Here is a 26,785-nt window from a genome sequence, read left to right as displayed (position 1 = left end):
TAAAAATAAGATTAAAAAAATGAAAAGCACACTTGAGACTATAAGATAAGTTGCCCTCAGTGAAGTTCTTCCTTACGATGCCAATGCATAGTGAAATGACGAAGTCCCTTCCTGTGACCTAGATGTAGTGCTGCGATACCTGAAATTGTTAGGTGCGCACTGGCTTTGATGAACCAGAAATAGAGGCTGGAGGTTTGTTAGTATAAATTCGAGCGGGCTGATTATTCTTGGTGAGCTGGCTCGACTGTACTAGTCGCTTACTATGACAATAACAGCTCGTTGTTCCATGCCTTTGGGGCTGTTGACCAGCACTTGGGTCTCTTGTTACAGGTTGTGAATATTCGATCCCGATGTTTCTCCGCCACACCGTAATAAAAAATGCTACGCGGGAGGCAGGGTTCTGTAACTCGTAAGTAGGAACCGGGACGGCTTTCTATTAGCCAACAATTGTGATCCTTAGACTGCGTCGTAATTGCTAGACCTAGTCTGCCAACCTTTTGATCAGTAACATCAAGTCTGATCTGTCACGTGAGTATCAAGTTTGGAGTGCAGTGCTATTTATGGAATCTGTAATGATAGCATAAGACTTGCTCTTGTCGGAACAGGCAGACCTGGATTTCCGGTCACTAAAGCTTCCTAGATTTCAATATAGCGCAGAATATGTAGTAATAGATAAATAATGGATATTTGTTGCAGAGGTTCCGCTCAGAAGGAAATCGAAAAAGGCAACAAATTGAAAAGTATCAAAGAAAGATGATAAGAAGGCGGCCCTGCATCTTAGGAATTCTTGGCCGGAAATCAGGAAGTACAATTAAATCATTAGATAGTCTTCTCTCTTAAATTACTGTGTAATATTTAATTTATAAAATAATTCCCTGGCCAGTGAAGGATAAGTCTACATTTTCTATAATCTCATATCATTAATAAGAGGATCTAGTGGAACACAGATTGTGAATAGGTTGGTAAGCTTAATGCGACAACTGAAAAATGAGGTTCTCTTGTTACTATATGATGAAGTAAGGAAAATAAAATTCAGACTTCATGACTTGAACTTTGGTGCTATTCCCACCCCATACACAGCCACTTCTAACAAGAGCCACTATCTACTGCAACTCCGAGAGCAGAATAACCTTCCATCGGAATTCCGAGCATGGCCGAAAAATTAACTTTGTATTTCAACTAATCCTCTTCTGTGGTACATTTCCGAGCGGCATTACTATGACCCGAGGGTTGCGGTCGGAGAAAGGGAACATCGAGTTTGCTCTCCCATAACTGGTCACTACATCTCTTTTCATGATTATTGAGATCTTCTTCTCTAATATTACAGAGTGCGAGTGACATCAAGACCAGATATGGCTAAAAGCCAGAGTCGCCCCCCTCGAAGAAAAGCATGTAGTAACTGCATTAAGTCCAAGGTACGGTGCACTCTAGATCGACCCGCATGCTCTCGATGCAAGGTGACTGGCCGAAACTGCGATTATGGTACGACGTCTCTGGCTTCGGGGCAGCGAAATTCCTCTCGCCTACAAGAAGGACATAGTGGAGAAGCCGGTTCGTTAGAGAGTCAAAGTGTACCTTCGCCTTCAGTCCCAGAATTCAGTTCAAGAGTGTTGCAGACGCCACCATCTTTGTCATGTACTCCCAGTCCTTCTGCCAACAATATCATATGGGACCCGCCAACCCGGCAGTCTCAGGAGCTTCCCGTCGAAGCAACGTCGAAAGAAAATGAACTGAACTTCGGAGCGATCCATTTGACCCCGAGCTCTATTGCAGAGGATATTCGCGACCGGTGGCTTAGGCCGTTTTTCCTGCCTGCGCACGGACGAAGTGAAACTCCGAAAGTCTGCCATCCTTATACCCTACAATTTCTTGCACGGATCTTGAAGACATATCCACGATATATGTTGAGAGATGGACGACCCCCTCCTATTATTCACCATGTCCAGGTCAGGGAGAATAAGACGCCTCGAGCACTAGCGAACTGCTACAGTCTGGTACGTATGTGGGAACAGGCAGTCCCGGGAAGCGAGGAGATAGTCATGAATACAGTCGCAGGGGAGATGGCAAGACTCGCCAGTGAGGTATGCATATCCTTAATTGCACATGAGATAAAGTTATGAAGCAAAGGTGGTAACAAGATTAAAGAGTCCGAATCAACATGACTACGAGCTCCTCTCTAGCTTTCAAGCCTACCTCATCTACTCAGTCTTGATCTACTTTGGCCCTCAAGGTAATTTCACAGACACGATCATGATAACCCTCATGGATATGGCATCTCAGACCGCTCGAAACGGCCTCTTCTGTGATGCTGAGTTAGCACGGACCAGACCGACATGGGAATCCTGGATTGTCGCAGCCACAAAACGCCGTGCAATTTTCACTCTCTACCTCTTTAGCAATATCTATAACGCTGACCGTATGCTACCTAATTTCGTCGCAGAGGAGCTGAGAGGCGTATATGCGCCGGGTAATAAGACACTATGGGAAGCAGCTGACCGAGAAACGTGGAATAAGGAGTACGATAGATACCTATTAGATTGGCAAGATGGAAGCTTGGAAATATCTGAATTATGGCCATCTCCGGAGAAGGAGGAGCCGGAACGGAGGAGAAGGATCGAACGCTGGGTTCAAACAGTTGATGAGTTCGGCATGATGATGTACAGTGTTTGTGCCCATATCCATGGGTCCTAATCAAGGATATGCGACTCCAGTTGTGAATTGCATGCTAATTAAATTGCTTGTGCGCTCATTTCTTCTATATTGTATGATGTATAGTGTAGGTTTTGTGATTCAAAATAGAGAGTTATGGATATACATTCGACGCGATGATTCTCCTAGACCAAAGCACCAAGCATGCGACGTTTTTGCAAGGTCAATCCGAGAAAAGCTGATATCCTCAAGCCTCCGGGTCTCTGGCTTGATACTCTGGATCCTCCTCCATAGTCACACCGGCTTCCTCCAACAAACGAGGGAACCATCTCAACATCCGGTCACGAAAGACTTCATATCCGGCTCCTTTCCGCAGCACCTTCATATTCTCCGCATCGAAGTTCATGCCACCGCGCTTGTACACTTGCCATTTCTGTAGACCATAATCCACCACCAAGTCTACCGCATTGATCACCTTGGGCTCAATATCCTCAACCCGAAATCTCTGTCCTTGGCCTGATAAATTGGCAGAAGTCCCGAAGGTCAACATACCCGTCGGGTCATCATCACAAAGGCGACCGAGCTCTCGCAGAAATGGACCTTCAGGAACTGCTATGCTGACCGTATCACCCTTTGTGACTTGTGATAGAGTCGCCGGTTCGAGAGCTGCCAAACGCGGGTGAAGGTTTTCGGTATCGTATTTAGCAATAATCCCGACAATCATCGCCATATCTTCTGTCAAAACCCGTGTCATTTCAAACTTGGCCTCCGAAAGCAAGTGGATTTCTCGATGTTGCTTGTATGTCCCGATTATGCCGATGTTGTGACCCTCTCGACGATCCTTGGCTGAGAATATACGCTGGACTCCAGCCTGCGTACTCGTCAAGAGCGCGTAGCCGACATCTGTTGGAATGATGACGACCCCACCGCTCTTTAGAGTGTCGTGGGTCTGTTTAGCATCGCGAGGGACATTGGGCGCAGTGCCCTTCTTGGGTATGAACCGGGGAGCCATGCACGGAAGATTGTAGTACTGTTGTGTTGGAGTTCAGATACAGGGCCGGTGTCGAAGGATGAAAAGGGACGTACGCCCGATGCATAGAAGTGTGGTCACAGGCTTTAGAAGTAAGGATGAACATAATATATCAAGCGATGCGAGTAAACGCGATCCTGTCATTATGACGCGGAGATACCGCGGTTTCCTCGGAGCAACGCCGTTCGGAGTTGTACCACGGAAGAGATCTCTTTAGGATACAAAGTTAATTTCATATCCACACTCGGAATTCCGATAACAGATTTACTTTGCTTTCGGAGTTGCAGTAGGTATCTCATCCATATATAAAACTTCATGGTTCGGTTTATAGAGCATGTAGAGCTTGCTTTCTATCTGTCGCTCGTTTTTATAAAATAACTTTCTACTATATTTTACATCTGAAGTTACAGTATACTACATATCAACTATTACATGAGTGCTGTGTCCTCCAGCATGGATGTCTTACTGCGAGAAAGTGCGTTCGGCCGAATTCTCAACTACCTCTCCAATGGCAACCTTTTTCGGGCCCCTGACCACGCAAAATCGAAAAGTGAAGTGACCACGAGCGAAAGTCCGTCGCCTGCATCTCCAGGTGCTCTTGACTTTATCCTTGTGGATTTCAGCGGACCCGATGATCCAGACATTCCCAGGAATTGGCCAATGTTGGCGAAGACAGTTGCCATGATCGATGTGATGTTGTTGAACTTCAGTTTCTACGCGGCATCAGCAATCTTCACGCCGAGTATTCCCTTGATTGAGAAAGATTTAGGTGCGACAACTGCCGAAGGAACATTAGGACTCTCCCTTTTCGTTATAGCATATGGCATCGGGCCTCTCATTGTGCGTCGACTTTTTCCATTCACATATGATCTTTATCTTGTTTGCTAATGACGGAATGCTTCCAGCTTTCTCCTCTGTCCAACTTACCCTCGATTGGACGCACTCCGGTATATGTACTCGGCTCTTTTGCATTTTGCCTGTTTAATATTGGGACTGCCCTGGCCAAGAACCTGCAAACCATACTAGTCCTGCGCTTTTTTGGGGGCCTTGTCGGAAGTGCACCTATTAGTGTGGGAGGCGCTACACTGATGGAGGTCTTCAAGCCTAACCAGTGCCCGTATGCGATTGCCCTGTACGCGGTCAGTGGAGTCTGCGGGCCGATTTTAGGGCCGGTATGTCATTTTCCGTCGAGCTACTTAGTGTATATGAGCTAACTAGGTGACTATAGATACTCGGGACTCTGGTAATGTAAGAGTTGATCCCTCCAATCCGGCAATGTCGATGCTAATGGACAATATAGAGAGCGCTGGCAAACATGGACTGCGACTCTGTGGCTTCTCTCAGGCGTCACAGCCTTTACGACAGTGTTCATATTTTTCTTATTGCCCGAGACATTGAGCACCAATATCCTTCTACGCCGGGCACAAAGACTACGCAGACAGACGGGAGACCCTGCATATCAAAGTCAAGCCGAGTTAGATACACCAGGCGCATCTCTTGCCGTGCGCATTGCTAGACAAACAGTGGATGACTTCAAACTCTCTTGCACGGACCCAGTGATCCTATTTGTCAACATGCATACAATGCTCATCTATGGCATACTGTACCTATGGTTTGAGTTCTTTCCATTCGGTGAGTCAACCCAATTCTGGCCGTACCTTGCCCACAAATTACTCACTGGTCATAGTGTTCGATGGAATCTACCATTTCAATGATATTCAACAAGGCCGTAAGTCGCTAACCAAGTTCTCTTTGAAACTAATCTAATCTGCATTTAAGTTGCATTCTTCGGTATCCTTGTGGGTGCCGCACTTTCCGTCATTGTATACGTCCTATGGTTATACTTTTCATACCAGCCACGGGTCGCAAATTCGGACATCATTGTCGAACCTGAAGCGCGTCTAGTCCCCGGTCAAATCGGAGCAGTGTGCATTCCGATCTGTCTCTTCATTTTTGCCTGGACATCTCGAGAGAGGTAAGCGCATGAATGCCGTTTAATATGCACAACCAAGCATTAACACAAGTTTAGCGTACATTGGATCGTTCCTATCATTGGGACTGCTTTCTTTGCACCAGGCTTCTATCTCACATTCCAATCTGTACTAAATTACCTCGGAGAGTCCTATCCAAGATATATAGCAAGTGTGTTTGCTGGAAATACCTTCTTCCGAAGCTCATTTGGCGGTGCATTACCTTTGGCTGCTCCGCAGATGCTGAAGTCGCTCGGCATTGGATGGTCGTCGAGCACGTTGGGCTTTATTTCTGTTGCAATGCTTCCCTTACCTTTTATTCTGGAGCGGGTAAGATACCTTCATGGCTACAAAGAATATGGAGATCTAGCTAATTCTTCGATAGTATGGAAAGCGTCTGCGCTCGTGGAGCAAGTACGCCAATTAGTTATTCCTGGGGATCCAAATCCTTCTTCGGGCTGCTGTACGGGCTGCTGTGGTATGGGCAGAATGGCTTTTTGCCCGTTTTACGACCAGGAATAGAAATAATTCTCTGGTTGTCGGCCTCTGCTTTGTTCCAATCACTGGCACAGGACAGACCGAGACTCCATCGACCCACAGCCTGGGTACGTCCACCATGGCTCGGCCAAATTTCTTGACGGTTATAGAATATCCTTTCCCACTTTCTTTGATTCCTATATTCAGTTTTCTGATATAACTTTGTAATACAAAATGTTCGTGGTTTCCATGCTACAATTGCATATTGTGTATTGAAGTCGACTTATCCACCACAATTATTGGATGAGATCTAGCGAAATATTCAGACAGTTCATCATTGATAGTCGATGGTTAGCTAAATACAAATCTATATCATCCAACAATCATTGCCCTCTGCCACATCTTGAGAGTAAGACAGACCTTTAGCTTGCTAGTTAAGAGTCAATGTGCGAAGCCCTTTTGAATGTACGACTCTCTTTCCTACACCCGCTCATATCAATCCGACCGGACAGCGCGAATCATCCTACTTAGACCTTCTTTCAAGACGTGTGGTGGATGCGCAAACACCATGCGAAACCACCCTGTTTCTTCTGCAGCATAAATAGTTCCCGGCGCGATGTACACCTTTTCTTGTCTAAGCCTAGCAAGGATGTCCTGATCAGTGGCTGTTCGGCTTTTCATCAGAGCCCCCAGGTTCAACCATATAAAAAAGGCAGCGTTGCACTCCACGTAGGGAATATTATGGGCCTGGAGAAACCTTGTCGCAAATTGATAGCTTTCTGCAAGCCGACTCCTGTTGGTCGAGGTGTATTCCTCCAAGAACCTGTCATCTGTAAGTAATGATGAGGCGATACGGTCTGCAACGCTGGACGGGAAATTATAAAGTCTACATAAAAGAGAACGGTTAGCATTTGTCCCAATAGGAGGCATATTGTGAGATCCCTACGATATCCCTTCTACTGCGTCCAAAAGCTTTCTGTTGTATTTGCTGATTAGGCATCCGATTCGTAAGCCCGTTGAACCATAATCCTGCTCAGTATTAGACACTATTGCTCACAGGGATCACTGAAGAGATGTCAAACTTTGCTTAACCCCCAAACAACATGCACCATTCTTGGATCCATGAACTCCTCTATCTTAAATGATAATATCGACTTGAAAGTGGGCGCATCAGGAAGGCGCGGATTTTCCCAGACAGACTGCGCGTAGATTTCGTCGCTGATCAAATGAAGTCCGTTTCTGGAACAAAACTTCATATACTCCTTCAAGGCATCGTCGGAGTAGCAGAGTCCTTGGAAGTGGTTCAATGAATTGTAACTCCTATTTCGCTTGAATGACACTGGAACCTACCAAGAGGATTATGTGGCGAGCACAGCAGTAAAGCCTTGACTTGTAGGCCTTTCCTTTTCGCCTCTGCCCAAGTCCGCTCATACTCGTTGATAGCGGCGATGCTGAACGGGTCGGTTGTGCCGAAGGCGACTTCAATTAATTCGATCCTGTAACAATCAGCGCCTTAACCATGAACAAATTATGATGACATCCCTTACTGTGGTCGCGTTCCAAATATAGTCTTGAAAGCGTTGAAGTAGGGGCGTCGCACAAGGATGTAGTCACCAGCATCGGCTAAAGCCCAGGCACAGCACTCGAGTGCGTTGCTGACACCTGACGTGACGGCAATATCGCACGGATATAGTGCAGTTTGGGGGTTGAAATAACGGTTCAAGAATTGGCAGATGGCATTTTTAAGCAGATGTGAGCCACTAAACCCGTCCCCGTAGGTTAATACGTGTGCGTCAAATTGAGCCTGTGACTGTTAGTATGAGGTATTGGGGAAAGAAGAAGTGGAAATAATCATTACATTGCTGTTGACAAATTCCATCATCTCTGCATGCATGAGGGTCTGAGCAATATTAGTGATGAGACCATAAAGAAGACCGTGCAATTTCGTCCTACATTCTCGGCCAGACCCAGATTGACTATACCTTCGGGATTGGACTGCGCATCCCAGAGATCCCTCAAAACGTCCAGGAAGGCCGGTTTCTGGGCTGCGAGCGCCCTACCTCTTGCTGAAGTAATTTCCATGATGTGTTCTGTGCAATAGAAAGCCCTAGGGAAAAGTGCAAGTACAAGACATACGATGTTACAAAGCCCCAACTCAATATAGGACGTACATTCTTCACATGACGCCACGTGGGGCATGTTTCGGGAAGGCGCATCTGCATCTGGTTGCGGCTATTGCGGGTGGAACGGGAAGATCATCGACATTATTCTCCCTTGAACTTGATCATATCTTCTCTCTTTTCTAGAAGCGCGTGTTTTAGTTTCCCAAAAAATATACGAAGTGATGGCCGATGACAACCTACCTGCTGTCGACTTCATTGACCGCAGGGGGCTCATTCTCGATTCAGAGCGCAAGTCTGTCACCAACATTCACCCCAAAGGCTTCTTCATACGGCATCCCCCTGCACCCCACGAACTTAATGAGGATCTGACACCGGAATCAAAGCTATTCCAGACTATTCACATGGGAGCCGCCGTCGTGGATACCGGGCGCTGGAAGCTCATCGTAGACGGGCTTGTTGAGCGCCCTTTTTCCATCAATCTCGATCAATTACGAAAGATGCCGTCCGAGACAGTCACCTCTTTCCATGAATGCTACGGCAGCCCCATAAATCCTCCCACAAAGAATGTTTGGCGCATTGGCAATGTCAAATGGACGGGCGTCCCGCTGCATTATCTGCTGTCCATTGCTCGGCCAGATCTTGAGCGAGGACTGTTTGTTTGGTCCGATGGGCTGGACTCGGGTGAATTTGCCGGCGTCTCAGCCGAAAGGTACCAAAAGGACTTACCCATCAAGAAAGCTTTATCGTGCGAAGTTCTTGTTGCTTACGAAATGAATGGCCAACCGTTAACCAAGGAGCGCGGTGGACCAGTGAGGTTAGTTGTTCCAGGATGGTTTGGGACGAATTCCACCAAGTGGTTGTGTCGATTATCAGTGCAGGCAACAAGATCAAAGGGGCCATTTACTACTGTCTTTTATAATGAGCTTGATCCAACGGACTCCGAAGGCGTCCGGAAAAGGCCCGTTTGGAAGGTTGAGCCAAATGCGATGATTGTCCGCCCTCGTCCGGACGATGTAATTGTCGGTCTTGGGTACGTTGAGGGCTGGGGGCGCGCATGGGGGGCAGACGAGATTGTGAGGGTTGGAGTCAGTCTCGATGGGGACAGTTGGGATGAGGCAATTGTGTCACCTCGGAAGCAGTTTGAGTGGCAGATATTCTCCTTTCGAGTGGAAGTTCACCGAAACGGGAGACATCACATTCAAGCAAGGGCTACGGATAAATCTGGTGCACGGCAGCCACTAACCGGAAGGCGAAATCACGTTCCAACTGTTCAGATTTGGGTACAGTCTAATATCCCTTAGGGGAACATATCGCATGAAAAAGAACAGTAGCTGAGAAGCACTATTTCATGCGCATAATTGGCTATTGTAATCACCAATGAGCCTTTTGGAATTTGCTTATAAAGACTGCGGGCATAAGTCTCAATGTCTCAATGGCAGGCGACCGTGTAGTTCAGCTGCAATGGTGTTACTGAGGAGTATGAACAGGACAGTGATTGCCAAGAGAACAACTTCCTGTCAAATGCCCCCTTGAAACATGCACACGCGGGGTTACTGTCCTGATGGGATCGCCACCATTACTAAAGTGGGTGGTTTCGAGAAGGGACCCGTGGATATATTGTCGAATATATATACATGTCCCTGCTTCCCGCAAAGGGCCAACACAACTTCTTTTGCTAGTAAATCATTACTTATGCGAAAGATGATGACCAGCCTGTATGGAGGGATTTGGTATACTATACTCTGATCATGCCTCACACCAATACGTGATCACACATACTCATTCCTTTCCTAAAAGTGTAACCACCAGGAGAAACAAGTATTCGGTGTTTATTCCTTGAAGGCTATGTATCTTAGTTGAGCTTTAAAAAAGCACATACGACCACAGGGTGTGGAAAACAGGGCTTCCCGTCCGCTCAGCCGTACTTAAGCCACACGCCGGGAGGTTAGTAGTTGGGTGGGTGACCACCAGCGAATCCCTTCTGTTGTATGTTTTTGCCATTTCTATGGCGTTATATTATTTTGAGCTTCACTGGTCTCACTAATGTGTCAGTCCACTCCTGCTTGCATGGTGTAGGTCGAGGTCTACGACTTGCGCTAGAGCCACGACCCGAGGAACGAGACAGCGGCAGCGGCCAAGGTTGACCGCCGAACTTTAGCTGTGACTGGGATTCTTTTTCCCTCTAGTAAAATAATCAGACTAAAGCCCCTTTTAACATTTTTCGAAGAAGCTCTTCTCCAAACCATCTCTCTGAGATCATCTAAACATTTCATCTTACTAATACCTTATTAAATACATATGGAGGCATCTACCGGGAATAGGGCTTTTTAAAGAACGTTTAGAAAGAGCTTTGGAAAAAATTCCTGGGCAAATCTGAAAGAGGTAGAAAAATAGCAAAGAAAGAAAGAAAGAAAATTAATAACTACGTGTCTGTACATAAATGACAAAAAGAATACCCATGTAAGAGAGATTGTTATATGACACTATACCCAATATAGCCTAGCGTTATATTTAGAGCTAGTCTATATTTAGTTATCTAAGAGGATACGAATATACGAACAACGCATTGAAGGGTACGTATAACAAGACCCTTTGTCTACCCTCTACCCTGTATAGTAGGTGGGTATGATTGCCGTATCCGTGATACTCGATTGCTGAGTGAATTGCCACTGTGCAGTGCCACTAGCCCTGCTCCTTGAAATGAAACCCCGCTGTCTAACCACAGCGTTTGGTTTATTGGGTACTGTGTGTGGAATGTTTTAAATGCTAACTTGTTGGGTTCTGTCCAAAGGACCACCTCATCATTTTCACAACTCTTCCAGCAACCAAAATTGGGTAGAATGGTCGATGATTATTCGGCTGTAGTGGACAGGCAAGGCCAGTCAACGATGCCTTTGTTCCAGGCAGGACGCACTCTGCGCTCCGCCTCAATATCTTCCGCCGCGAGGCTGCTTGATTTTAATCCTGCGGCGGGGGTTTGGCAAGCCACAGGGACTGCTATCGCACACGCCCCAAATTTCGCCGATCTGAGATCATCTGATGAGGTGGCATTTGATTTTCACGCTCGCACTGTACGTCGAAGCAACACTCAACCTGCGATTGACCGTCCTATTCCCCGAAGAGCGACAGCCCCTGCTATCGGTCCTGGCCCCTGGGAAGCAGAGGACCCAGTGCTCCCCCTTGGGGCTCAGCCCGATCGCGACCACTATTCAGATCTTTCTGAGGGAGCGGTTTCATGGCGCGACACATGCAAAAGATTTCCGCTTGTGGTGTGGGAATTCCTCTGCACACCTACGGGCTTCTTCATAACTGTTTACGGCCTTAACGTTATTGCCTGGGGCGCTATGCTATTCTTTCTCCTATTGGATGTGGGATCCATGAGCAAGGAGCAGAAAAAAGTCTGGATTGAGATAGATTCTCAGATCCTGAATGGCTTGTTTTGCTTGACCTCGTGGGGTCTAGCACCATGGCGAATTCGCGATACATATTGGCTACTCCAATGGCGCCTGTGCGACGGCGTAAAATCGAGAAAGTCGATGGAGAAGCTTGCAAAGCGAAACGCTAGCTGGTTCAGATTGCAGCCTTCTGACTCTGATGAATTGACTTTGCAAACGACCCTGACCGGTAAAATTGCGCCACCTACCAGCGAATGGAAAATGGACTTCGTCATCATCAACATGCTATTGAATACTCTGTTCCAAGTCGGCATGGCGGCATTTATGTGGTGCTACAACCGGAATAATCGTCCAAGCTATGCAGTTGGACTTTTCATCGGCCTGGGTTGTTTCAGCTCCCTTTTAGCTGGGGTAATGTCATGGTGGGAAGGACGGAAAGTCAAACGGATTGAAGGGTGTCTTGTAGAAGATATAAATGAAAGCCAATATCAGGTAGTTAATACGGTCTGACCGTAATGTACAAATTATTTAGCTTCTTCAAATAAACCATGGCAGAAATGGCGTAAAGACCAACAAACACTAACTCTGACACATCGCGATGAGGCCAACTTCTGTCAGGCGTAACAGATATGCCACCGGATGTCGTCTTCCTGAAGACACATAGTTGTTAGGCCTTTCCATCACATCTCCTGCGTGATTCAAGCAATGGTGGTGCCCAAGGGAGGAAGGTGAGGCGCTAGCCAGGCCTTGTGAGTACCCCATTATGGGGCTGCTTTGGAAGCGAAGCAGAAGCTGTTCTTTCCGTACTTTTCTCCAGCTTTATAATCATGAAGGGGACTGTCTAAGTAAATACTGAGACCTTAGTGGTTGCGGGTATGAAGTCGCTGGTAATGCAAAAAAAGCGGCCGCCTGTCACAGATCAAGGTGCTGTAGTGTAGTGGTCATCATGAAACGTTGTGGTTCTCCGCAGCGCCGTTTCGACCTGGGTTCGATTCCCAGCAGCGCCATCAATTGGCGTGTGTGCTTGATTTGTCTTTTTACATTTTATATGCCGTTTGCGCGTGTTCTCTAGATTTTGTTTTTAAAGTAAAATTTAACAAACACAGCCCACAAGTAAATTATTGTCCGATTAGGTCCAACGATCCGAGCGGAAATGTTTTCCGTGAACGCCGCCGCCCCCTTCTCAGGCATGGCGCCGACCATCCATGTAGTTAACACGAAGTGCTAGACCCCATTTTCATAGCCAAACACAGAATGAGATATAGACCAAGCGTGCTTTCAATTATTTAGATCTCTAAGCTCTGACCGTCGGGCAAGTCCGGCAGAGTACAGCCTCGTGTGGGGCCAATTCTTCTAAACTGATTTGACTTGCTGACCGAATGATTGTTGTTTCGAGGCGTGGCCGTTCTTCTTCCCGACTGCTTCAATACCATTAGAATTTTATGTATGATCCTGAAATTCATGGAATATGGTCTCCCAAAAATTATGTCGGACCTGGGCCCCAGTACCATCATACCGAAGGTACCGATCTCGACCCAACCGCTGAGAAGTTCTTCGTTATACATTGTGGAGAGCCCCATTCTACACATCACCCCAGACTAAGATAAGCTCACGACACCATGCACTGGAGACATGATCATGTTCAGCACGTCGTAATATCATTGCCCTAACATGCACTAGATTGACCCTCTTCCTCCACACGTTTGGCCCCCTTCCTTGGCCCCTTTGGCCCCAGTTCCTGGCTAGGCCTGCCGATCTCCATACAACCCGGGGCGGTGCCTGATCCTGCAGTAGCACTCGAGATTGGCTGGCCCCGTAAGCACGGAGAGAAGTCTATAAGTTGCGGCAGGGGCACCCTTTCTGTCTTGATCTCTAGATACGCTTTATACATGAATTGAACAAGATACCCCAGAATCCACCTCAATTGAACCCTCTTATCAAATAACTCAAACAATCGCCCACAATAGGCAGACACAGCCGATATGAAGCCACTCCAGCTCATCCCAACCCTCCTCCTCTCCCTCGTCCCTACGCTCACCCACGCATCCGATAGCGACGACATTCCCTCCGGCGCCAAGCTCTGCCAACCCCAAGGTAAAGGCAGCTGCCAATTCGGCGTATACCAATTATATCCGGGTATCGATTGCTACCACCAAACGATGAATTCCGCCTACCTCTTCGATCACGCATGCAACATCATCGGCCATGTGGAGAACTTCACCCAGGGCGACGCCATGACCTCGCAGCTACCGTATACTCTGGACATTGAGAACGTCTTTGGTTATCCATCTTGCTACCTCAAATATGAGATTGCCTACAGTGATGGCTTGTATGGGTATAGCATGCCCTCGGGAGGTGTTTGGGATGACTGCGAGAAGGGCGATGACTTTCTGTGCACTTGGTATAGGGTGGCGTTTGACTGTCCTGGATTCTAGCGAATTGTTGTTTTAAATCATGGATGGGATTGGAGTACGGAAAGGTTATTTTGCAGGTGGTACAGGGGACAAAATGGTATTTCACAGAATTAGACCGCTCATTCTGGATAGGTCAACTCCCGCGCAGTCATATACATAATAGCCCAAAGAAAACTATCCACATTGCAAATGTAACTCAAATCACTCCTTGGAGCAACACCCTTCGAGAACCTGCGGCGCTTGGGAAGTATCCAGCCTGCAGAAACACGACGCCTTGATGGGGACATCCGCCACCGCAAGAGCCAACTTAACCGACTGCTCAATCATAGCCGCCTCATCCAGCTTCCCCAGTCTGACCAAACACTCATGATACCCCTGCAATGACCAAACATTGTTAGGGTGACGGCACTGACGAACAAGCGTGTTGTCCAGTCCCAGATCGGCACGATACACCTGCGCTGCTTCTTCCAGATGCCCCTGTTCCATCAGAAGAGCCGCGTACGCGTGGCGGGAAGGTTGCATCCACGACCACGGCTCACTGTAGGGCAACTTATCCTCAATATCAATAGCACGACGCAGAGCGGCAAAGGCCTGATCGTTGTTCGCGCACCGATACTCGATCTCACCTTCCAACATGGCCGCAGCCACCTGGAGCACATCGACAATCTTCCCGTTATAAGCGAGACGGGTCTCTGGAACACGCTTCCATGCTTGATTGAACCGTTCCTGCTCCTGACGAGCTGTCGGGACATCCCCGGTAGCGGCGAAGGCGACTCCTCGCGCGTAGTGGGTCATGGCTGTGGTGCCGGAGTAGAGAGTCTGATCAGTTGGCAGCTCTTTCTGTTTCAGCTCCTCCCACATGCCAAATCGCACCATTACATGCAGCCGGCTGGTTAGGAATTGCTCGAGCCAGTCAGCCATAGGCGGGGACTGGATCCGGAGGACTTCCTCGGGGACGGTGGCTTCCATGCGCGTCACTGCATCGAGAGCCATTTGCGATTTTCCGGCGAACATGGCTGCATAGATTAAGGAATGGTAGTCGTGCATACGGTAGAAGGTGTAGAAGTTGGCAGCACCTGCTTTGCGGAAATACTTGTCGTCCGCAAGGGTCGAGTTATAGTTAGAAGCAATGGAACGCCTCCAGTCTCCAATGAGGATGTCCAGATGGGTAGGCATGTGGTGGATATGACCGGCATCCGGGACAAGGTCACGAAGGTTATCGGCTGCATTTATTCCCAGTTCCGGAGTAGGTGACATCTCGATATAATGGATGTAGAGATGAAGCAGGCCGGGATGGAGATTGGCATTCTCATAAGTGAGCGCTCGGTCCAGAACGGCTTTGACTTCCATCGTGGGCGCATTAGCATTCGGCTTTCCAGTGAAAAGGTCCCACAGAGCCCACGGAGTCATGTTCATCAACGCATCCGCATAAAGTGTGGCCACGTCGATATCATCCCCGAAAGCATCGTAAACCAGCCTCATGGCGGCGGCGTAGCTCTTGTTGATGGTCGGGTAATCGTTAGGCGGAGTGTCGGCGACGAAACGAGTTTGAATTGCATCGATGAGAGCCTTCTCGAGGGGTGTTGCGTTCCCCGCATGTTCCATGGCCTTTTGTGCGGCATAAAATCCTCGTTTTACACAGGCATGCAAGTCTCTCTCATCGAACCTCTCCCAGGGCTTGTTGTAGTTTGGACCTACAGCATAGGCGAGCCCCCAGTATGCCATTGGACACGTCGGATCATTTGCAATGGCCTGTTCGAAGCAGTAGGCCCCTTCTACGTGATTGAAGGCGTAGACCCATGTTAGACCCCGGTTGAACCAGGTCTGGGTATCGGCGCTGGTGGTGCTGATAACGTGCCCATAGGAGCCAAGGTCGTAATACTCTTCGCTTGCTGGGATGGCTTGGACTGTTTCTGTAGTCATGTTGCAATGCCTTCCAGGATCATTGAGAGGGGGACTGAACAAAGAAATGTCTGCTAGAGAAGACGTCAAAATAGATGGGCGGCTGAATCGGTCATTTAGATCTAAATACGAAGAGTACAGCGTTTGTCAAAGGAGGGGGCAAGTGGGTCCCCGGAAAGGCCGAGAGTGGCGCAATCAAAACGATGCTTGACTAATACCCGTTTCAATCGCCGAACTTCAGACGCCGAAACATCTAACTTTCCTTTCTCCCCCAAACCGAGTGATATCTGCATTCTTCATTGATATACTGACCTGAAGTGATAGCCGAATTCAGGAAAAACAGCATTTAATTAAAGAGATACAAGAAGATAGGATATCAAATCTATATGCCTTCCACTTCTCGACCGGTGAAGGTGGCGTGCCTGGCCTGGTAAGTTGACGCCGAGTGATGAATCCAAGAGGTTTGATGCAAGGGACCAAAATCTAACATGAACAGTCGAGCCTCCAAAATTCGATGTGACGGGCAAAATCCATGCGCTAATGTAAGTCAGCTGTATTTCCAAAACAATAATCGATCTCTAGTAACCCAGTGTAGTGCACTATCCATCGACAAGAATGCCGGTATCAACCCAGCCGGCGAGGGGGTGCTCGACGGGGCCCTGTTGCCGCCGAGGAGCGGGCCATGAAAAAGGCCCAACGACTGCAAACTGCAACCAGGGCCAACAATCAAGCCGTGACAAACGATGATTTAACTCCGGCTCAGATATTGCAGATCAATGCAGCCACCCCGGTTTCTCTTCCATCTCCGTCTCCGATTGAAACCGGATCCCGACTATCCGATACGCTGCAGGGGAAAGACAGCCCGGGATTTCCGTTATCGCCTAGAGGCCCTAGAACTGGTCAGGAGTTTCGGGAGACTGTGGGCCATCCGACACGAAGCCTCCGTGCTTATCGGTGTGATCAAGATCTGTATGTCGTACCCATGCAATATCCCACCGGACCTTAACTGACAGATTTTTCTCCGATCGTACCCTAGGATCAATGCTTACTACATCTTCATACATCCATACCTCCCTCTACTACCCCCACCGGCTGTGTCCCAGTATGTGGACAAGCCTGTGGCTCTGAGCATGCGGTCGGCCCATGTAGATGCATCTCATCTGCCTTACTGGCCGACTACCTCACTTGGCTTGGCTATGGCAGCAATACTGACACTGATACCCCTACCGGGAGATGCGCACGCGATGGAGAATGAGGCTGTCACCTTGCGACGCTCTTATTCCGACTTTTTTGCACGCTCAGCGCTAGATGTATCGGAAGAATCTCTCGTGCCGTCTTCTAATTCCGAACTCACTCAGGGCCCATGCAGCCCCTTGCATCCGGAAATCCCCCGGCAATTGGAGCCGATCCTGGCATTAGCACTTCTCAGCCTATACGAGTACTGCCAGCGAGGAAATGTCCCCAAGATGCGCATCCGAGCCAATCAGGCATTAACCATGGCTATGGACCTATCATTACATACGCAGAAGTCTGCGAATAACTGTTCCGACGCGATCCGTCGCTGTTGGTGGTCGACGGTATGTCACATGTGTTCTCTCATCCATAGCCCATAAGTTTATGTTAACTGTCGCAGATGTTCCTCATTTATCAGTCTTCTATATTGACAACTTCGGTCTGTTCGCAGCTTCTAAATCGCGCAAGCATGGCTTCGCTAACTCCGCAATATAGGCGCCCCTAATCACAAGCGATGACTTCCGCATTACCACGCCTTATATAGTAATTCGTGGTTGTCGAGAGGTTCGCGACTCCCTTCCTCTTGACATCTATGTCTTCTAACAAGCATCAGCCATGGCCCTACGTCGTACAAGCACAATCCCTTCTTCACCGTAGCTGCACCATCACCCGCCAGCTCTTCAACGAAACCAAACACCTCGACTCTTCTCTCCTCGATATAGCCACCGAAACAGACCGCTACCGCTGCATAGCCAACTGCCAGGGCACGGAAGCCGACGCGGAGCGCGTGCTCTGGGCAATATCGCGCGTCCTAATCCATACTGCTAGATTGCTCATCCATAGAGTTCGCGCCTTCCCTGACCGTCCTGCCGATAGCTTCACGACTACTTTCAACAGCAGTACTAGCGGGAATAGCATCTCCCTCTCTTCGTCGCAAAGAACTGAAGTCGATGCCATTTTTCCATTCAATGAACAAGAATCAATGCGTATATGCATTCGCTCTGCGCTGTTGATCTCTCGAGTCTTCCGTCACCTGCCTACACCAGATCCGATGTACTCTGATACTCCTGCCGATGGAGAGACTTTGGGTTTTGGATTCGGGCTCGGACTTAGTAGTAGAGACTCGAGGCGATCGTTGACATCACCACGCTCTCTACCATATATGGCCTGGTGTGGGATGCAGAGCTTCTATGTACTTGCCATGGTGCTGTGGCGTGTGCGGGCGGCGTTGTCTGCCGGAAATCTGAGCAGTGTTTATGAATTCCTAGACCAACCGACTGAGCGGACGGCGATACAGGATGCGGAAAGGCTAGAGGAGGAGTTACACATGGGGATCGAGTCACTGAGAGTGTCAATGAAAGCGGATGGGGTGTACGAGGGTGTCGGGAGGATGGTTAGGGAGTTGGAAAGCGTGTTTGATGCTACTATGATGGGGTGATCATGGTATCGGAGAGCGAACTTGATTTCCAGACCAGGTATAGAATAAATCAGACTAGACCTGGAACGGTTGACCTTTTGGTTGAACCAGGACATATCTGTGCGGGGTACAACAATGCGTAACCAATCGGCGTTTGACGGAGTGAGCTTTCGTATCTCGGCGAAAACGGTATCCCCACCTCGGCGTCTGAACTCAACCATTCGGATAAAAGTCTAGTTGGGCGCTATTCTATGCTAACGCAGTTGATGTCGACGCTTGTTGACCAGCTATTGATTTTGATTAGTGCATTTGCTAGCGAGTATTTGGCGGTGTTGTAGGAGGACGTGCGAGTTCGGTGATTGAAGACCGATCGGAGAACTGAATAGCATGGCGATCCAATGTATCTCATGCCTTGATAACTGTGAAGAAAATCTACACAGGAGACATAGACTTTTTGCATAGAACCATGACAGACATCTATGGCAAGTTTGAACCTGGGATGTTGATGGTAATACCTCGAGACTGAATTTAGAGCCGGTATTCCTACTAGTGAAATCTTTTACCTGGATTGCAACAAATCGAATTATTGTGTTAACTACGGAAGAAGTACTAGATTTGAGGGAGTTCAATCGGCAATTGAAAGACTGGACGCGGGTGCGGACTAGCATGGTCGTATTTTGAGGATTGGGAAGCATTATAACAGTCATCTTTGACGACTTCTTGCCTTGAACCCTTGAACCCCGCGCAAAAATACTTCGCAACCATCAGATATCAAGAGCTTCCATTCCCACTCGTAAGGATGGTCACCTGAATTGCAGCAAACCTAATCATAGTGTTAGCTGGTATTTGTGTACAGAATGAAGAGCAAAAAGGATATGACGTACGCTGCCGCCGTTGCAAAAATCTCCACCCGTCTAGCCTTGACCATGAGGCCCATAACGAGCACGAATATGATATTGTACACGAAAATGATAATCAATTTGGCCGCTGTCTGTTGGATGAAGTACAGCGCGACTACCGAAGTTGTAGGTAGGAGGGCCGAGATTAGCAAGCTTACTATATATGTCCAGGATCTGATTCTCCGGTTATTGTAGTACCAAACACCAGCTTCGATATCTTTTCGGGACTGCGATCGGAGATGATTGTTAACTCAGTCTCAAGTTACTCGAGTGCAGGGGGTATATGAAATGGAACATACAGTATCCCGATATCCTAGCCATCTATGGAAAAACGGGATGACACGCGTAAACACAAGACGGGTGAACTTGTCCGTGTTATCGTGTCGGCTATGTAACGCAATCAAATCTTCAGCGTTCTCTCCACTCCACTGATCCTCCGGGGAGAAGTATCTTTTCTCGCTCTGTTCCCGGTTTAGCCACTCCTGGAGAACTTCTAGATCGGCCGTCTCCGGCTTGCTAAACTGTAGGAGCTGGGCTTGTTGGAGAAGTGCTGCATCTGCAAATGGGTAAGACCGAAGGTAAACAGCATGAGTAAGGTCAAGCATTTATAAAATGGACTGAAATTAGAGGATGAACGTACTATACTCATTCAACAATTTCCGCGCCTCGAGAACTTTCATCCACTGCTCGGGATACTCATCCTTCTGGTGGAGAGATTCCTTCAACTCCCATACTGAATAGGGATAGTTTGCCTTCTCGGGTGATGCAGAATTTTTGTCTTCAATTATAATATGCTGAAGATCTTCTTCGATGTAGGCTAATTCTGCTTGGAGGTAGAGGAGGTTTTTGGCGTTGAGCTTGGCGAATCGGCGGAAGATGCAGGATCCGGGGTCCAGAGCCATTACGGCCGCTAGTTTATCATATCCTTCTGGCTGAGCCCGCGTCATACTGGGTAAAAATTTCTTGTCTGTCTGTATGTTAGTAAGTTCTTGTGTTTGGTGATGGCTTTTTTTTTTTCACCTTGGTATCAAGGGATGAGGATTTTGTTCGTATATCATAGACTGCAACGAATTTAGACGGCTTCGCCGAAGCAGAGTTTCACGTGTTGACTTGAGGTCGAGGTTGCTTTATACTCAGTAGGTGAATGTTCGACTTCTCAATAATTAATAGAAAGGGGCCACTTGGTCGTAAACAGACTCTGAGTGAGGGATTAGTGGGTAATGATGTCGGAGCCATGCGGTTCTAAATAGTCCAGTAACATATGAGTAGCTACCAAAATAAAAGGGAAGTACGGACCAAATCTGGAACCAACAAGGCTAGTATAGTGCAGGTACCCAACAGCCTAAAAAGCAGCATGAAACACTGTCGTGGTTTTCCTCGTCATCTCACCAATTGCAGGTGGTTAGATTGGGCATTATCGCATAACAACTCCATTGAGTTGTGTCACATATTCCACTAATTAGTGCAAGTGGTCAACTTACATCACTCGAAGACAAATATCAAAGCGGAATTATGTACATGTTCCACCATTTTTCTGTCCAAAATCTTATTCTAGGTATCATTTTGCCCCTGGTATAATGTGTTCAACCGTCTGGTGATTTCTGGGTCCACTCGATACAGCTCGTGACTGCGCATTGATGGCCTGCCAATGAGAAAATCATAGGTCATATCCGGAACAACATAGAAATCGGTTTTGTAAATCTTGGTCTGTCCACAAAATGCCCATGAAACACCAACAGTTCCGAGAGGGATCATGTGCGACTGTCCCGTTATTGAAATGGGGCCTCCGTGATAGGGTCTTAGCTCAGTACCCAGTCTATGTTGCATATCGTCCGACATGATATTGACATCCGCATCGAATTTGAGGGTAAGACGTCGCCGGAGTTTGGATCCCATGGGAGACTGTACGATTATGTCGTATACAAAATCGAATTGATCCAGATTTTGGCACACCCCTGGGCTTCTCGATCCATCGTTCTCGAAAGGGACGGAGGGAAGCACATTGATGGGCTTGCCTCGCTCCTCTAGACATTCCGATCCATGAAGAGCCTGAATGTCCGAGTATGAGCCAGCTACTGAATTCTCGTCGGTCCTGGAGTATTGTCGTGGCTCCTCTTGCTGATGACCCGATGGTGGGTCGGTTCTGGCACCGGAGCAGTTGGGAAATAGTGGTTCTTCTCGCGTAGTTTTGGATCCAGATAAACCCAAGGAATGTTTTTTCACGAAGATATTTCGCAAAATTTGTCCAGCGCGACACATACCATTCAGAGAGAACATACTAAATTGATTGATTTCGACGGAGCATGGGGACTCGGTTGACGAAACTGTCTTCCATCATGAGTCAGTTATTATTATATACTTTGTTCCACTAGAACGATAACCGGGGCTAAATACGAAATCATGATGAGGCTTTGGCGTGGTTAGAGCTATTGTCCGCCCATTATTAGTGGTTTGACTTTCCTTTCCCCGGAAACCTAGGACACGATCATCAGTATCAATTGTAGTATAGACAAAGATAGGGCTTGCTTTGCATCACTGACGGGAGATGGCCTGAGGCAGGGAAAAGTAGGATGGCATTTTGAAATTCCTGAGAATAACGATGTACCAGCGGAAAGCAAACAAAATCCAGCTGTGGGAAGGAGTGAGGCCAGCCTTATGAGGGCGTAGAAGTGAGGCTGCATCAAGCGAGAAATTGACGCTGTCGGGGCAGCTTCGGCATTTGATTGGTCATTGCTAATAAAACTGATACCCGACGCTATGCAGGTAGAGACCATTTTTCCTTAAATTTCCGGTTAATGCGTCATCGATACTACGTCTATCGCATACAGTTCTTCCTCAAAGCTCGCTACAAATGGGTATTCGATATGTTTTAGGCGTCTATTCAACGCGTTCAGTCCTGGTTGGCTCATATGTTTCATATTAATGCTCCGGTTGGTGCCCGACACACCGAACAATGAAATAATACTAGCCGATGAGGGTTATCCGCCTATTGTAACAATGTTTAGCTATGCATGGCAGTCAAAGAAATGAATCTATCATGCAGTATACTACATTTAAATCTCGGTAGCGGTGTGCTAGTTCACTCACCGTCGCATAGGATGATTGACCATAATACCTTGATAAAGCTATCGAAAACATTCTAGAATGCACGGACAAAAAGAAAGTGATTATTCATTCAAGAACAAGTAACACAAATTTGAATAACAATCTTTAATCAATATAGATTCATGAGCTGGCTAAGTCCGACCGGTTGCGCCTGCACGCTGCTGACGGCGCTGCTTTTGTAGTTCAAATCTCTTATTCGCAGTTTCCTGAGCTTGGTCCCTCTTGGCTTTGAGGGCCCTTTGCTGATTTTCCTTTTGCTCTAGGTAATGGGTTAGCGTTGATTATGATAGCCAATAAAGCCCTGGTGCACGTACCCTTAGTTTGCCGGCCTAGCTGTATAGGGGCTAGAGACGAATGACTATCGGTAAAATCCTCGAGCTTAAGGAAGCAATCCGGACCCAATATCACATGCGTGTTTGGGATATCTTGAATATTGGGGTTCCCGTTCAGTGGGATGTAAAACTCTTCCTCCTCGCTACGGCTGGCACCATCACGCCAGAAGTGCAGACGAACGTAATCACGAACTTTCAACACTCCACCGTTTGTAAGTCGAAAAGCCCTCTGCGATCCTCGAATTACGGGGAAGCAATCGAGAATGTGCTGGCCTTGAAGCGTGAGGATATTGATACCAAGGTCATCCGTAAACCCAGCTCGAAGCGCCATTTGAGTCTCATCTGGCGCAGAGCAAGATATCTGCACAGTGCAAGGCGGTGCCTGAGATAGAAGGTATCCATCATTATTTCTCCTTTACTCAGCCGTGAGCGGACAGTGCAATATAAAACATACCATATTTCCCGAAACGAATCTCCTTGCAATGTCAATATTATCTCAGCGCTGTGCAAGTGGATTTGTTTTGTGTGGTTGGCTTCGGGCTATTTTCTAGGCGGACATGGGTTTCATATCTTCGCAGCATCATCAAGTCACCTGTAAGAGCCGCAACATTGCCTTCCTGGCATTCCTAAAATACCGTTACAGTGTTGTCAGAATGCATCACGAATGAAGAAAGTTAATCGGACTGGCTACGCCCTCTGACAGGAACGGCCCTATGGGGTGGGGACACATTCATGGCACATAAAGCCTTGCCAGCAAGTCAGGTACAAGTGATGACATTGGGTCTTGGTTTTCCAACGCCTGGTTGGGCACGATTACCATTCGAGGAAGGGTTGGTGTGGCTGGGTTCTAATGCAGGCTCCCGGCAGGAACAACGAACATGAATGGCACGGCAGGCAATAGCGGCCATCAGGCAAAAATGTTTTCTAGGATACTTGCCGGCAGAATAGTCAAAGACTAAAATGAAATAAGCTAAATAAATAAAAATAGAATAATCCTACATTCTATCCCAGGATTCCAAGAAAACTCTATGTTTTCCCACGGCTTCTGTGTTTATTGTTGAATGTATATGAAATTATTCGAAAGACTATTTTAAAGTCTATAAGAGGTGAAGATTCCACGGTTTACAACCCCTACAACGCACGAAAGATAGTCCAAATATGCATTTTCCTCAAGAATTAAACGCCTATCGCTAATATCAGATGACACTAGGAAACCCATGACTTGATATCTCATCCTGTTAAAACAAGCCAATAGTTAACTCCTCAAAGCAAGCTTGTTTCGCACGTAGCCTCCCAATATATAAAAAACACGACATATCCAAACCATCTGAATGCAAACGAGTGTTGAAGGTTTTAAAAACGAGGTAAGAAACACAAGTTCCCAAACCCTTAACCATGCTTTTCCAAAGGCCGTACGACCACATCGGGGATGTCAGCACCCAAATGTAGAAGATGGTACCTCTTGATTTCCCGTTCACCAATGAGGACATCATACTGGTCCGTGTCCACAACAAGAAATTCTGTCGTGTAAGTCCGAGGGGCAAGAGCAAAGTGCCAGTCAACATGACGGACAAGGCCGATTGGTCGGATTGGTGTTTCGGCAGATCTCGTCTGCAACGGAACTATGTCCATCGAGAAATGGTGCAGTGGCAGGCCTAACTTGTCAAAAATGCCCTTGCGCATTATACTCACTTCAGCCATGGTATCCATTGCAATTAAAACGGGCTTCTTCTGTAGGTCTTCGGTCATTAGGAAGCCAAGGCGTATGAATCTGTCACTTTTATCGGCATCCCCACGGACTATTTCCGCAGGCTGACCAGTCTTCAAGGATATCTTCATGGTCGAGGAGAGGCTCACGCTGCGTCCACCACCGAAGCCTTCAGCGAAAGCGTCTGACCGACATCCTATGGGCTGTGAGTTTGTGCAATTTGTGCTGTCGCCTGTTGACGTAGTGCGGCTAGTTCCCTGGGAAAACCCGTGACGATAAACAGCTAGCCAGTCCACACTTTTAGCATTTCCCAAACGCATCCCTGAAGATCCTGAACTAGAAGAAGATGGTGATTTATTTGACTTCTCTGAAGAAGGGCGCTTGTGGAAAGTATGAGGTGATATGACACTGGGCTGAGTTGTATAATGATGGGAGGTGTGCTGGTAGCGCCACAACCCGAGCGGCTCTGGAACACTGAAGACGAAGCGAAAGGCAGTTGATAAGCAGAGTGAACGGCCCATAACGGTCATGTGACTCGATGTATCTGCAAGGTCTGCAGCAGTCAGTAACATTGCATATGCTTGAAGTATTAGGCAAGATAGAGTGTCATACCATAGCTTGAGTGAAGAGGCAATACGTTCAACATTTATGCTCGAACTTGTATACCCAGTTGGGAGTAGATGATTGTATCACAAGAAGATGAACAAGGATAGTAAAGCAAAGGAGGGGATTGTATATAGATACGAGAAGGTGGTAGCGCCTAGTTAGGGAGACTAGTGGTACTTGACGTCAGACTTTTATCTGTAGACAATGGCTCTTCTGTAGACTGGATTGCCGTAATCCTCGAGTCTTGAACTCGGTAAGTAAGCCAGGTGTGATCAGATGTGAGTTGCATAGATGCCTAAGTAACTGGAAGCGACCGCATATTTCAAAGGCAAAAGCTCGTTATCGCTTGTCTCTGCCCTGTCCTCAGCCACCCTGCATTGCCCAACACTGTTTCAGAAGTAGCCCGGAAATCAGAACCACCACCCTCTCATTCAATTGGGTACTAGTGATATCGATAAGCCACAATTTACAGAGACATGAGGCATAGAAGACATACGTGGTAGTAGGGTTAGTAGCCCAGCTACCCCCCCTTGAATGGAAGAGCGTCCTCTGTCTGCATGGCTTTGATAGACCCTTGGCCTTAGTGGTAATATGTCTGTATTCAGTAATTTTTCCTGGTTTGATCGAGCAAGAAGCGAAGCTAGCTGCGTCTCATATTACTGAAGCACCATCGAATAGAGCCGACTGGCACGTTTGATGTATCAGTTACAGGTTGGAAACGACAAACTGTTCGGCGTGATTCATCCATTGTACTTTCATTTCTTGCCTTCAGGCCGGGGCGGGGCACACCGTCATGTTGCCTGGTTAGAAACCCGACGGTGCAGCTGCTGATGACCAGTAGCCAACCATATTCTAGCAGCTGACCAGGATAGTGCATCTAATCACCGAAGTCCTGCTTTGCGGTCAAAGGCGAACTAGTCAAAGCCCAGGGCGAGGAGTAAGATCTCTGAGCTTTGGGGGGAGTAACCCCATGCTCTCCTTCTCTAAAGGCATTCTTTAGGCGCGTTGTGACAAGGCAGGGCCAGAGAGCAGGGCTTGACTGACAGCATGGCACATGTTGCTGCCTATGGGATCTGTCAATTCCGATTTTGCCACTCTTTGCTTTTTCCGAACCCTTCTCTTCAACCGTTGTCCCGCCTTCACCATCTTCAAGCGTCTAGCATTTCTTGCGCCTTGACGAAGCGACCAGCCCCGTTGAGTTAGAAATAAGCCAGGCAATCCAATCATCAGCATTTCTCGTGACAGCAAACGCATACTCCCGTACAGACTACTCTGCTTCACAGCATGTTTCTACCCAAGACGCGGCAATCCAGCCAACAGTAGTATATCCCGAGCGCACCAATAATCTCCAAGTTGACTGGATCACCAAGATATACTCACAGCATACTAATTCATGAAGACAAATTCATAATGGATAGACATCCCAGTATTGTGTAGGAAAGACCCAATAATGAGCAGGCGATCGAGCACACTCCCTCCACTTCCCCACCCCACCTTTATCGATTTGGATCAAAAGCTTCACTCT

At 47.5% G+C, this 26,785-nt stretch overlaps 13 protein-coding genes and 1 non-coding gene across 14 annotated transcripts, besides 2 other annotated features; 7 read left to right on the top strand and 7 right to left on the bottom strand.

Moving 5' to 3' along the window:
• The first annotated feature begins 1,300 nt into the window (after positions 1-1,300).
• Positions 1,301-2,749, top strand: BO85DRAFT_258475 (Zn(II)2Cys6 transcription factor domain-containing protein). The gene is made up of 2 exons (XM_025655004.1): positions 1,301-2,081; positions 2,146-2,749. Exons 1-2 carry the CDS (start codon positions 1,353-1,355, stop codon positions 2,689-2,691), a joined length of 1,275 nt encoding a protein of 424 aa, XP_025516831.1. The 5' UTR covers positions 1,301-1,352; the 3' UTR covers positions 2,692-2,749.
• Positions 2,750-2,870: 121 nt separating this feature from the next.
• On the bottom strand, positions 2,871-3,661 carry BO85DRAFT_511314 (L-threonylcarbamoyladenylate synthase; the record flags this gene model as incomplete). The annotated part of the gene is made up of 1 exon (XM_025664585.1): positions 2,871-3,661. One exon carries the CDS (start codon positions 3,659-3,661, stop codon positions 2,897-2,899), a length of 765 nt encoding a protein of 254 aa, XP_025516830.1. The 3' UTR covers positions 2,871-2,896.
• A 471-nt stretch (positions 3,662-4,132) lies between these two features.
• On the top strand, positions 4,133-6,076 carry BO85DRAFT_458114 (MFS transporter; the record flags this gene model as incomplete). Its single annotated transcript, XM_025661561.1, has 8 exons — positions 4,133-4,519; positions 4,585-4,851; positions 4,908-4,927; positions 4,980-5,311; positions 5,367-5,408; positions 5,459-5,654; positions 5,709-5,979; positions 6,035-6,076. 8 exons carry the CDS (start codon positions 4,133-4,135, stop codon positions 6,074-6,076), a joined length of 1,557 nt encoding a protein of 518 aa, XP_025516829.1.
• A 360-nt stretch (positions 6,077-6,436) lies between these two features.
• Positions 6,437-8,208, bottom strand: BO85DRAFT_417886 (aspartate aminotransferase; the record flags this gene model as incomplete). Its single annotated transcript, XM_025657787.1, has 7 exons — positions 6,437-7,012; positions 7,073-7,155; positions 7,209-7,417; positions 7,477-7,622; positions 7,674-7,930; positions 7,985-8,026; positions 8,080-8,208. The coding sequence occupies 7 exons, from the start codon at positions 8,206-8,208 to the stop codon at positions 6,622-6,624; spliced, it is 1,257 nt and encodes a 418-aa protein (XP_025516828.1). The 3' UTR covers positions 6,437-6,621.
• Positions 8,209-8,458: 250 nt separating this feature from the next.
• On the top strand, positions 8,459-9,550 carry BO85DRAFT_511306 (sulfite reductase; the record flags this gene model as incomplete). The annotated part of the gene is made up of 1 exon (XM_025664584.1): positions 8,459-9,550. A coding segment is annotated over one exon (1,092 nt), but the record flags the coding sequence as incomplete, so codon positions are not given.
• A 570-nt stretch (positions 9,551-10,120) lies between these two features.
• Positions 10,121-10,193: a sequence feature (Protein overlapping with rRNA (BO85DRAFT_368840, RAH58904.1) was converted to a misc_feature.).
• A 27-nt stretch (positions 10,194-10,220) lies between these two features.
• Positions 10,221-10,393: a sequence feature (Protein overlapping with rRNA (BO85DRAFT_368840, RAH58904.1) was converted to a misc_feature.).
• A 696-nt stretch (positions 10,394-11,089) lies between these two features.
• BO85DRAFT_511304 (DUF2985 domain-containing protein) lies at positions 11,090-12,154 on the top strand (the record flags this gene model as incomplete). The annotated part of the gene is made up of 1 exon (XM_025664583.1): positions 11,090-12,154. One exon carries the CDS (start codon positions 11,090-11,092, stop codon positions 12,152-12,154), a length of 1,065 nt encoding a protein of 354 aa, XP_025516825.1.
• A 413-nt stretch (positions 12,155-12,567) lies between these two features.
• BO85DRAFT_t124 lies at positions 12,568-12,651 on the top strand. Its single transcript has one exon. It is a non-coding gene; the product is annotated as a tRNA-His (tRNA).
• A 975-nt stretch (positions 12,652-13,626) lies between these two features.
• BO85DRAFT_369419 (uncharacterized protein) lies at positions 13,627-14,079 on the top strand (the record flags this gene model as incomplete). The annotated part of the gene is made up of 1 exon (XM_025655919.1): positions 13,627-14,079. One exon carries the CDS (start codon positions 13,627-13,629, stop codon positions 14,077-14,079), a length of 453 nt encoding a protein of 150 aa, XP_025516824.1.
• A 48-nt stretch (positions 14,080-14,127) lies between these two features.
• BO85DRAFT_447934 (tetratricopeptide repeat domain protein) lies at positions 14,128-16,063 on the bottom strand. Its single transcript, XM_025659815.1, has one exon. The coding sequence runs from the start codon at positions 15,979-15,981 to the stop codon at positions 14,260-14,262; it is 1,722 nt and encodes a 573-aa protein (XP_025516823.1). The 5' UTR covers positions 15,982-16,063; the 3' UTR covers positions 14,128-14,259.
• Positions 16,064-16,346: 283 nt separating this feature from the next.
• BO85DRAFT_458108 (Zn(II)2Cys6 transcription factor) lies at positions 16,347-18,631 on the top strand (the record flags this gene model as incomplete). Its single annotated transcript, XM_025661560.1, has 6 exons — positions 16,347-16,390; positions 16,457-16,502; positions 16,556-16,929; positions 16,997-17,537; positions 17,689-17,757; positions 17,801-18,631. The coding sequence occupies 6 exons, from the start codon at positions 16,347-16,349 to the stop codon at positions 18,629-18,631; spliced, it is 1,905 nt and encodes a 634-aa protein (XP_025516822.1).
• A 750-nt stretch (positions 18,632-19,381) lies between these two features.
• Positions 19,382-20,411, bottom strand: BO85DRAFT_437001 (uncharacterized protein; the record flags this gene model as incomplete). Its single annotated transcript, XM_025658600.1, has 5 exons — positions 19,382-19,433; positions 19,495-19,601; positions 19,668-19,736; positions 19,809-20,065; positions 20,150-20,411. The coding sequence occupies 5 exons, from the start codon at positions 20,409-20,411 to the stop codon at positions 19,382-19,384; spliced, it is 747 nt and encodes a 248-aa protein (XP_025516821.1).
• A 661-nt stretch (positions 20,412-21,072) lies between these two features.
• On the bottom strand, positions 21,073-21,438 carry BO85DRAFT_352185 (retropepsin-like aspartic protease; the record flags this gene model as incomplete). Its single annotated transcript, XM_025655485.1, has 1 exon — positions 21,073-21,438. A coding segment is annotated over one exon (366 nt), but the record flags the coding sequence as incomplete, so codon positions are not given.
• Positions 21,439-22,713: 1,275 nt separating this feature from the next.
• BO85DRAFT_447930 (uncharacterized protein) lies at positions 22,714-23,620 on the bottom strand. Its single transcript, XM_025659814.1, has 2 exons — positions 22,929-23,620; positions 22,714-22,873 (listed from the first exon to the last, which is right to left on the bottom strand). The coding sequence occupies exons 1-2, from the start codon at positions 23,275-23,277 to the stop codon at positions 22,746-22,748; spliced, it is 477 nt and encodes a 158-aa protein (XP_025516819.1). The 5' UTR covers positions 23,278-23,620; the 3' UTR covers positions 22,714-22,745.
• A 715-nt stretch (positions 23,621-24,335) lies between these two features.
• On the bottom strand, positions 24,336-25,300 carry BO85DRAFT_436998 (retropepsin-like aspartic protease; the record flags this gene model as incomplete). The annotated part of the gene is made up of 2 exons (XM_025658599.1): positions 24,336-25,207; positions 25,267-25,300. 2 exons carry the CDS (start codon positions 25,298-25,300, stop codon positions 24,336-24,338), a joined length of 906 nt encoding a protein of 301 aa, XP_025516818.1.
• Between the last annotated feature and the right edge of the window lie 1,485 nt (positions 25,301-26,785).

The sequence above is a fragment of the Aspergillus piperis genome (assembly GCF_003184755.1).
Source record: "Aspergillus piperis CBS 112811 unplaced genomic scaffold BO85scaffold_6, whole genome shotgun sequence".
NCBI lineage: Eukaryota > Fungi > Ascomycota > Eurotiomycetes > Eurotiales > Aspergillaceae > Aspergillus > Aspergillus piperis.
Note: the sequence above shows the minus strand (reverse complement) of the source record. Positions and strands in the feature narration are given on the sequence as shown.

Bases quoted from the DNA above. Each gene is read 5' to 3' on its own strand.
- BO85DRAFT_258475 (XM_025655004.1), top strand. From the start codon at position 1,353: ATGGCTAAAAGCCAGAGTCGCCCCCCTCGAAGAAAAGCATGTAGTAAC. The intron at 2,082-2,145 runs GTATGCATATCC...ACAAGATTAAAG, and splicing joins TGGCAAGACTCGCCAGTGAG to AGTCCGAATCAACATGACTA.
- BO85DRAFT_447934 (XM_025659815.1), bottom strand. From the start codon at position 15,981: ATGACTACAGAAACAGTCCAAGCCATCCCAGCAAGCGAAGAGTATTAC.
- BO85DRAFT_447930 (XM_025659814.1), bottom strand. From the start codon at position 23,277: ATGGCGCTTCGAGCTGGGTTTACGGATGACCTTGGTATCAATATCCTC. The intron at 22,874-22,928 runs GTACGTGCACCA...CCCATTACCTAG, and splicing joins GCTAGGCCGGCAAACTAAGG to AGCAAAAGGAAAATCAGCAA.